Below are 9,766 nucleotides of genomic sequence, written 5' to 3'. Positions count from 1 at the left end.
AAACCACAAAATTAGCCAGGTGTGGTGTTGCGCACCTGTAATCCCAGCTACTCCAGAGGCTGAGGCAGGAGAATCACTTGAACCTGGGACGTGGAGGTTGCAGTGAGCTGAAATCACACCACTGCACCCGCGCCTGGGCGGCAGAGCTAGACTCCATCTCAAAAAAAAAAAAAAAAAAAAATCTACACAATAATAAGGAAAATGGTAAAAATTTTTGTCTCTGGGGCCCCACAGCCCTACGTATAGAACCCTGCCATGTGGTCGTTGTGTGATCTTCGGCAAGTTTCATCTTTGTCTCTGTTTCAACTTATGTAAAATTTCAAACATACTCAAGAAAGGCTAGAATAATTAACTAAAATAAAGTACTAGTCACCAGATTAAGCAGTTTTTAATATTTTGCTGACATCATTTATCTCTCTCATCTCAATGCTTTTTCCCCCCCTGAGGTATTTCAAAGCACATTTTGGGGCCGGGGGCTGGGTGCGATGGCTCACGCCTGTAATCTCAGCACTTTGGGAGGCTGAGGAGGCAGGATCCCTTGGATCCCGGAATCCAAGAGTTCTAGATCAGTCTCAACAACAATTAGCAATAAATAAATAAAAATGAAAGCACGTTTGGGCAAGTTGTTTTAAAGATCTTTGTGCTTCTGTTTTCTAATCCAGGAAATGAAGATTATAATACTGAATTCACAGGCGACAATTATATTGAGTATTCAAAGTTAGCTATCACTATTTACGGTGGTACCTATGTGCCCAGCCCCCTCCAGGGCATAAAAGCACTGCAGCGCAGCGCTCCAGGCTCAAGACAGATGTTATTATTACTACTATTATTATTTTTTGAGACGGAGTCTCGCTCTGTAGCCCAGGCAGGAGCGAAGAGGCGGGATCTCGGCTCACTGCAACCTCCGCCTCCCGGGTTCAAAGCGATTTTCCTGCCTCGGCTTCCCGAGTAGGTGGGATTAAAGGCACGCGCCACCGAGCCCGGCTGACTTTTTAATAAGACAAATGTATTTAAAGACAGTGTGGAGAAACCCGAGTCTGTATCGCTGAGATTTCAGCCGGCCGCTTCATGCCTCCCTTCAGATTCGCTGGGTCAGAACGTGGATTGTCCCTAGCAGGCATCCATTGTCTAGTGTGGCCACGAGGGGGCGGGAACAGGAAGTGGGGATAGGCCGAGTTCCGGGCGCGAGACGGCCACTGGGAAGAGCAGAGCTAGGGTGCTTAAGGTTGCTAAGTCAGAGCTACGATGTTCCGGATTGAGGGCCTCGCGCCGAAGCTGGACCCGGAGGAGATGAAACGGAAGATGCGCGAGGATGTGATCTCTTCCATACGGAACTTTCTCATCTACGTGGCCCTGCTGCGAGTCAGTGAGTGTCTCCCGGGCTGTGACCGTGAGACCGGCGGGTAGCTGACGGATGCCCCACCTTAATTCTAGTCCTGCAGGCTATCGGGGGCCCTTGAACTGAGCTGAGCGGTAACGGGGAGCAAGGAACCTGTTCTCGGTCAAGGGCGACGGGCATATGCTTGGTTTGAAGTCTGCAGGTTAGGGTTGGGTTACTGAAGTGCACGTGGTGGCCCGGCGCGCGTGGTTAATCATCCTGGTTCTCCCAGCTTTAAGAATGTTTGGGCCAAGTGCGGTGGCTCACGCCTGTAATCCCAGAACTTTGGGAGGCCGAGGCAGGTGGATCACGAGGTCAAGAGATCGAGATCATCCTGTCCAACGTGGTGAAACCCCGTCTCTACTAAAAAACAAAAATTAGCTGGGCGTGATGGCGCGCGCCTATAGTCCCAGCTACTTGGGAGGTCGAGGCAGGAGAATTGCTTGAATCCGGGAGGCAGAGGTTGCAGTGAGCCGAGATCGCGACACTGCACTGGGTGACAGAGCAAGACTCTGTCCCCCACCCAAAAAAAGAAAAAAATGAGCTGCCGGGCACGGTGTCTCACGTCAATAATCCCGCCTGGCACTTTGGGAGGTCTAGGCGGGCGGATCTTTTGGGGTCAGGAGTTCGAGACAAGCCTGGCCAATATGGTGAAACCCCGTCTCTACTAAAAATACAAAAAAAATTAGCCGGGCGTGGTAACGGGCGCCCGTGATCCCAGCTACCCAGGAGGCTCAGGTGGGAGGATTGCTTGAACACAGCAGGTGGAGGTTGCAGTGAGCCGAGATCACGACACTGCACTCCAGCCTGGGTGACAGAGCAATACTCCGTCTCAAAAAAAAAAAAAAAAAAAAGAGAGAGAGAGAGAATGTTTGAGCTGAAAGAGCTTCGGTAATTATCCCCCGAGCGACTCCTTCGTTTTGCAGGCAGAGAAACAACCAGAGTAGGGAAATAACTGGCCCAAAGTCATTCAGCGATTCAGTGAATGATCTTGACCTAAAATCCAGGGCTCTTTTTTTTTGGGAGGAGGCGGGATTCTTTTTGCTCTTGTTCCCCATGCTGGAGTGCAGTGGCACCATCTTGGCTCACTGCAACCTCTGCCTCCTAGGCTCAAGCGATTCTCCCGCCTCAGCCTCCAGAGTAGATGGGATTACCGGCACCAGCCACCACACCCAGCTAATTTTTGTATTTTTTTGTTAGAGATGGGGTTTCACCATGTTGGCCAGGCTGGTCTCCAACTCCTGACCTCCTGCCTCGGCCTCCCAAAGTGTTGGGATTATAGGCGCAAGCCACCGCGCCGGGCCTAAAACCCAGAGCTCTTAACTCAATACCAGGTTCCTTCCCTTCCCTTCCCTTTCTTTTTTCTTTCTTTCTTTATTTTTTTATTTTTTTTTTTTTTTGCAAAACGGAGTCTCGCTCTGTTGCCCAGGCTGGAGTGGTGCAGTGGCGCAATCTCGGCACACTGCAACCTCCGCCTCCAGAGTTCAAGCCATTCTCCTGCCTCAGCCCCCCGAGTATCTAGGATTACAGGTGTGCGCCACCACGCCTGGCTAATTTTTGTATTTTTAGTAGTGACAGGGGTTTCACCATGTTGGCCAGGCTGGTCTGGAACTCCTGAGGTGACCCACCTGCCACCGCCTCCCAAAGTGCTAGGATTACAGGGTGAACCATCTTGCCCGGCCAGGTTCCTTCACTTTCAGAAGTGCCGACCTTTGAAATCCAAAGATCCAAAAGGTTTTGTTTCATTTCTGTTTCTTTGTGTAGAGGGTGAAGTAAATGATTGCTTTTTTGGAAAGAATGGGAAGAAAAGGATATGAGTCTATAGGATTAATGCAAATACTTGGAGTTTTTTTTTTTCTTCTATATTTTACAGTTGACAGTAAGTTACTCTCATTATATAGTCTTGCTTAATTAACATTGGCCCTTTGAGGGAGGCTGGTCTTAAGATTCTTTATATCCTTTTACATATGAGAACTCGATTTTCAGAGGGAACTTATGCAAGGAATGAAGGTATTGGAGTTATAGGAACACTGAATGTATGAATTGGAAGCAGCTTTATGATCAGTTCTTGAATGCCCTGCCTTCTCGTTCTCAATTCAGTGTCCTTTCCATTGTTCTCTGCTGTATATTAATGGCCAGTCTGGATAGAGCAGGAGGGATGGTTCAAATAAATGAAGGCCATACCAAGGTCATCCTATTGAAGGCTCATGTTAGGCCTAGGCCAGACTCACTGATACTGAGATCTCCCTTATTCTGTGTCTCTTTCACCATCTGTGGTATTACTTTGCTTTCACAGGAGAGGGAGCCTTAGGGAACAGAAACACCCATATCATCCTAATTCAACAGTTTCTTGCAACTCCCAAATTTACTTATTTCCTGCCTCTTGCCTTTTTTGTTGACCTAGTGCCAGTAAAATATTTGCTTATTCCCAGTGACCTTTATATTTGATATGAATTATTTTCACTTTTAAGTTAAAATATAATTTGTATATTATACAATACACTCATTTAAAGTGTACAATTCAGTGGTTTTTAGCAAGGTCAGTTGTGCAGCTATCATGGTCAACTTGACAGTATTTTCTTTCCCCCTAAAAGAAACATCATACCCATTCATTGCTACCCCGTTTCCCCTTTTCTCCAGGCTTTGACAACTACTAATTTTTTTTTTTTTTTGACACAGGCTCTTACTCTGTTGTTCAAGCTAGAGTGTAGAGGTGTAGGCTGCAGTGATCATGGCTCACAGCAACCTCGGCCTCCGAGGCTCAGGCAATCCTCCTCCTTCAGCCTCCTGAGTAACTGAGACTGCAGGCACACACCACCATGCCCTGCTAATTTTTTATATTTTTATAGACACTAGGTTTCATTATGTTGCCCAGATTGGTCTCAAACTACTGGGCTCCATCAATACTCATTTCCACCTCCCAATGTGTTGGCATTACAGGTGTGAGCCATCACACCCTGCCCTGGATATTTCATTTAAATGGAACTGTCAAATGCATGGCCTTTTGTGTCTGGCTGATTCCACTTAGCATAACATTTTCAAGATTCATCCATGTTGTACCATGTGTCAGAGCTTCATTTTGATAGCTAAATAAGTTTCCATTGGATGGATATATCACATTTTGCCTATCCATTGATTATTTCATGGATTTTTTTGCCGTTAAGAATTAGTAGAAAAGATTGGATATACTGCTGACTTTATGAGCTTCTGACAGATCTGTGTCTTCAGTTTAATATTAAGAAATTGAGCTGGGTACAGTGGCTCTTGCCTGTAATTCTAGCACTTTGCAGGGCTGAGGCAGGCAGATGGCTTGAGCTCAGGAGTTCAAGACCAGCCTTGGCAACATGGCGAGACCTGGTCTCTTAAAAAAATACAAAAATTAGCCAGGCATGCCCAACAACTCGGGAGGCTGAAAAAAATAAATAAATACAATAATATTAACAAAATGTTCTATTAGTATGAGTATTGAGAAAGAAGGAATTTGGGGTAGCTTTTTTTGCTCAACACTTTTACATGGGATGGTAATATTACTTCTTTACTATATGTCGACAGTTCTTGGGTTTTCTAGACATTTCTATGTACATGATCTTATTAGACCCTCTTAATGACCAAGATAAGACTGTATCAGATGTGATCTAGAGTGTATAAGTGATTTCTCAGTAATCAGTAAGAGACCCAAAATAGGTGTCCAGCTCTTCTGGCTCTAATCCAGTGTTTTCCTATATTCTCTGCCTTTCAAGTGAGTTTTTAAAGGTGAAAAATGCCCATTTGTTTCCTCTAGAGTTTTGATCCTTTTACAGTTAAAATAAATTGCCAGAGTAAAGGATTGTCATTTGAAAGAGAATTGGATTTATACTTTATGGTCCTAAGGGACAAACTATCTGGAGAAAAGGTTTTATGTAGTATAAGAATGAAACTTACAATAATAGCTGAATGACAGCAGAATTGACTGCTTTCGAAGGCAACGAGTCCCTTTTGCTGGGTTATACAGGTGGATGCTTGACCATTGTTTGGAATTATTTTCAAAAGCATGTTGAATAAACCTATAAGGTTTTCTTCCCCAGTCTTACAATTCTATAATGTAGACTATGGACTAATAAATTTGAAAAGTAATTTTAGGTTTATTTTTCTTTCAGCTCCATTTATCTTAAAGAAATTGGACAGCATATGAAGATGGGAGATCACATATGAATGCATGATATGAAGAGCCTGGTTACAGTTTCTACTCTTCTCTGCAAGTGAATAGGCCCAGAAAGGTGTAAGAGACTCTTTGAATGGACATAAAATTTCTGCTGGTTAAGAACAAGTTCGGGTCTGGTAACTGACCTTCAAAGCTAAAATATAAAACTATTTGGGAAGTATGAAATGATGTCTCGTGATCCTGGTATACCCTTATCCCGGTGACATTTGGCCTCTGACAATACTGGTATAATTGTAAATAATGTCAAACTCCGTTTTTTTAGCAAGTATTAAGGGAGCTATGTCTGAAATGGCACTGTCTTGTCAGCCATTTCTGTTTACCTTTTTCTTCTGTCCAGAGTGTATTTGTGATGAGTCCCTTAAAATTAGTTATGTTTTACGGAAATCAGCACACGACCACAGTGACATTTAAGCACAGGATCATTAGTCTTTTTAATAAACATTGATTAAGAAAAATTGGGTTTCTATTTTTCTTATCCTACTTTTTGCTGCAAACCAATAATCACTAGTGAGACTATTATAATACTGAGATTATTACAGGCTTCATAAATTCATCTTGTTTTAGACTAGAGAATTTGCCAATCCTGATAAAGTGTCATTGTGTTTTATTGCCAGGCAGTCTTAATGAAAGGTGGCATTACTGCTTGATGCTGAGCATATGAAATATTAATACTACTAAAGGAAAAAAATACAATATTTTTAATCAAATAGTTCTCCAAGGTTTGTTGGGGGGAAGGGATAGTCCTTAACCTTCTCCCCAGGGGCCATTACATATACCTCTTTAGCTGATTTTGTTGGTATTTACCTTTTTGTCTCTAAACATGATGGTCGTGATTGGGATTTAGGTCTCTTTCCTCTTCATAGCTCCATCACTCACACATATCTTGTCATTTCTTCCTTCCAAAGGATAACGTAGTATGATGTTGAGTAGGTCAGTATCATTAGGATTCTGAGAATAGTGACTGATTTTCTTTTCCTGTATATCTTTTTGTTTTTTTCTAGGCTTGGTTTTTCTATGGAATTTCCACTAAATCAACTAAACTTTTTGCCATTTATCTAAATCGCTCACAGTGTTCAGCTTTATTAGGCACTCTGTTTCATCTTCCTAAGTCTTTCCTGGAGTCTTCTGACCTGCTCCTGGCTGGACTGATAACCTGCTATGCCGGATGTGTGGCCATATTCTGGGAACTTCCTTCACTATTGTCCAGGAACTCCTTTTCTTCTTTCTCATTTATCTCTTGTTTTCTGTTACCTAGTGTCTTGGTTTACTCCTTTGTTTTAATGGAGCCTTTTTTCTCCAGCAGTGTCCTGAGAAAGGTGGCATAGGAGGTGAATGACCTTGCTGGTCTAAAAATGTCCTCTTTTTTTTGTTTTTTTGGACACAGAGTCTTGCTCTGTCAACCAGGCTGGAGTGCAGTGGTGTGATTTTGGCTCACTGCAACCTCCACCTCCCAGTTCAAGGGATTTTCCTGCCTCAGCCTCCTGAGTAGTTGGCATTACAGGCATGCGCCACCACGCCTGGTTAATTTCTGTATTTTTATTAGAGACAGGGTTTTGCTATGTTGGCCAGGCTGGTCTCGAAATCCTGACCTCCAGTGATCTGTCTGCCTCAGCCTCCCAAAGTGCTGGGATTATAGGCGTGCATCACCATGCCTGGCCGTAAAAGCGTCTTTATTCTATAGTTTGCTGAATATAGAGTTGTAGGTTAGAAATATTTTCCTTCAGGATTTTAAAGCAAAGCCTTTCACTTTCAGTGCTGCTGCTGAGAAATCTGAAATCATTTTGATTCCTGTGTTTTTTTGTGGGACTAAGTTTTTCTTCCTAAGAAATAAGAATCTTTGTTCAGAGTATGCTTATATTCCATGATGACTTCATTTAGTGTGTTTATTTTAATTCATTGTGGTGGGCACTTGGTGAACCCATTTCAACTTGAAACTTGTATTTTTTAGTTCTCAAATTCTGTAGGTGTTTAAAATTTTTATTATTTTTTTATGCACACATAACTATATGTATTTATGGGGTACATGAGATTTTGATACAGGCATACAGTACATAAACGTCACATCAGGATAAAGAGATTATCCATCACTTCATTTATCATTTGTGTTACAAACATTCCAATTCAACCTTTAGTTTTTTTAGATGTACAGTAAATTATTATTGACTGCAATCGTCCATTATGCTATCAAATGCTAGATCATATTCATTCTAAATATATTTTTATAACCATTAACCATCCCCGTGTTCCTCCCCTAACCCTTCCCAGCCTCTGGTAACCATTATTTTACTCTCTATTTCCATGAGTTCAGTTATATTAATTTGTAGCTCCCACCAATGAATAGATTATTAGATTTTTATTGACTTTTTTCCCTCTGCTGTCTTTTTAGAATTATAGTACTTTTAATGTTTTTTTCTTTATAGTCTATTTTATCTATAACTGCTTTTCTCTTTTTTTGTTTGTTTCATATTAGATGCTTTCCTTGGTTGTTTGCTCATATTTAAAAATTGGGGACTAACATGGATGAAAGGCTCTGAGTAGACCTTGTTGATGTTGAACTTTGCCAAACGGCCATCTATTGGACCATTTTTGTTGAGAAAACTTTTTGTGTCTCTATCTTTAGTTATTTCTTATTGACCTGGTCATTCCTCAGAGAACAAAGACTCTTCCAATCTTCAAAGTGAAAACTGAGGTCTGCCAACATTCTGGGATTCAAAGGAATAGCGCTGTGGTGAGGCTCAGGGCAGAGAGGTGTGTGTGTGTGTGTGTGTGTGTGTGTATTTCAAAATCCAATATGCATTTGCTCACTATATCTCTATTTTGAGTATAATACCCCTGCCCAAACTGCCTGGCATCCCATAACCTAGAGACCCTCTATTTTACCCTTTTCAGAAAGTAAACTTTTTTTTTTTTTGGGTGGGGGGGAAAGAAAGAGAGAGAAAGAAATAAAGAAAAGAATGAAAGAGAGAAAGAAAGAGGGAGAGAGAACGGAAATCGCTCTATTGCCCAGGCTAGAATGGGTATTAAAACCTCTTTTATGCCAATAATTGTGCTTAACCATGGAGACAGGAAGGAATAAGGGAGGAAAATAACAAATAAGCAGCCAACCAATATTTCATTTAAACCTGTGAAATGCTATGCAGTTACTGAGGAGTGATTTACTTCCAAATATGTAGTCACTTTTAGAGTAGGTGTGATGTGGTACTGAGAAGAATGTATGTTTTGTGGATTTGGGGTGGAGAGTTCTGTAAATGTTTATTAAGTTTACTTGTTCCGGGTCTGAGTTCAAGTCCTGGATATCCTCGTTAATTTTCTGTCTCGTTGATCTGTCTAATATTGACAATGTGATGTTAAAGTCTCCCACTATTATTGTGTGGGAGTCTAAGTCTCTTTGTAAGTCATTAAGAACTTGCCTTATGTATCTGGGTGCTTCTGTATTGGGTGCGTATATATTCAGGATCATTAGCTCTTCCTGTTGCATTGATCCTTTTAACATTATGTGATGTCCTTCTTTGCCTCTTTTGCTCTTTGTTGCTTTAAAGTCTATTTTATGAGAGGCAAGAATTGCAACTCCTGCGGCATTATATATCTGTCCACTGTTATGCCTCCATTTGGTTGGTAAATCTTCCTCTATCCCTTTGTTTTGAGTCTTTGTGTATCCTTGCATGTGAGATGGGTCTGGATGCAGCATACCAATGGGTTTTGGCTTTTTATCCAATTTGTCTGTCTGTGTCTTTTGATTGGGGCATTTAGTCGATTTAAATTTAGGATTAATATTAATATATGTGAGTTTAATACTGCCATTTAATACTAGCTGGCTGTTTTGTCCATTAGTTGATGTAGATTCTTCATTATGTTGATGCTCTTTACCATTTGGTATATTGAAATGGCTGATACTGGTTGTTCCTTTCTATGTGTAGTGCTTCTTTCAGAAGCTCTTGTAAAGCAGGCCTGGTGGTGATGAAATCTCTGAGTACTTGCTTGTTCACAAAATGTTTTATTTTTCCTTCACTTATGAAGCTTAGTTTGGCTGGATGTGAAATTCTGGGTTGAAAATTCTTTTCTTTGAGGATGTTGAATATCAGCCCCCACTCTCTTCTGGCTTGTAGGGCTTCTGCTGAGAGATCTACCGTGAGTCTGATACAAGCTTCCCTTTGTGGGTAACCTGACCTTTCTCTCTGGCTGCCCTT

At 41.7% G+C, this 9,766-nt stretch overlaps 1 protein-coding gene across 1 annotated transcript; it reads left to right on the top strand.

The window, feature by feature from the left end:
• The first annotated feature begins 1,144 nt into the window (after positions 1-1,144).
• On the top strand, positions 1,145-6,034 carry TOMM5 (translocase of outer mitochondrial membrane 5). Its single transcript, XM_032240099.1, has 2 exons — positions 1,145-1,366; positions 5,515-6,034. Exons 1-2 carry the CDS (start codon positions 1,246-1,248, stop codon positions 5,547-5,549), a joined length of 156 nt encoding a protein of 51 aa, XP_032095990.1. The 5' UTR covers positions 1,145-1,245; the 3' UTR covers positions 5,550-6,034.
• Positions 6,035-9,766: the final 3,732 nt, after the last annotated feature.

Source organism: Sapajus apella, unplaced genomic scaffold, assembly GCF_009761245.1.
Source record: "Sapajus apella isolate SASKATOON/1434 unplaced genomic scaffold, GSC_monkey_1.0 scaffold46, whole genome shotgun sequence".
Lineage (NCBI taxonomy): Eukaryota > Metazoa > Chordata > Mammalia > Primates > Cebidae > Sapajus > Sapajus apella.
Note: the sequence above shows the minus strand (reverse complement) of the source record. Positions and strands in the feature narration are given on the sequence as shown.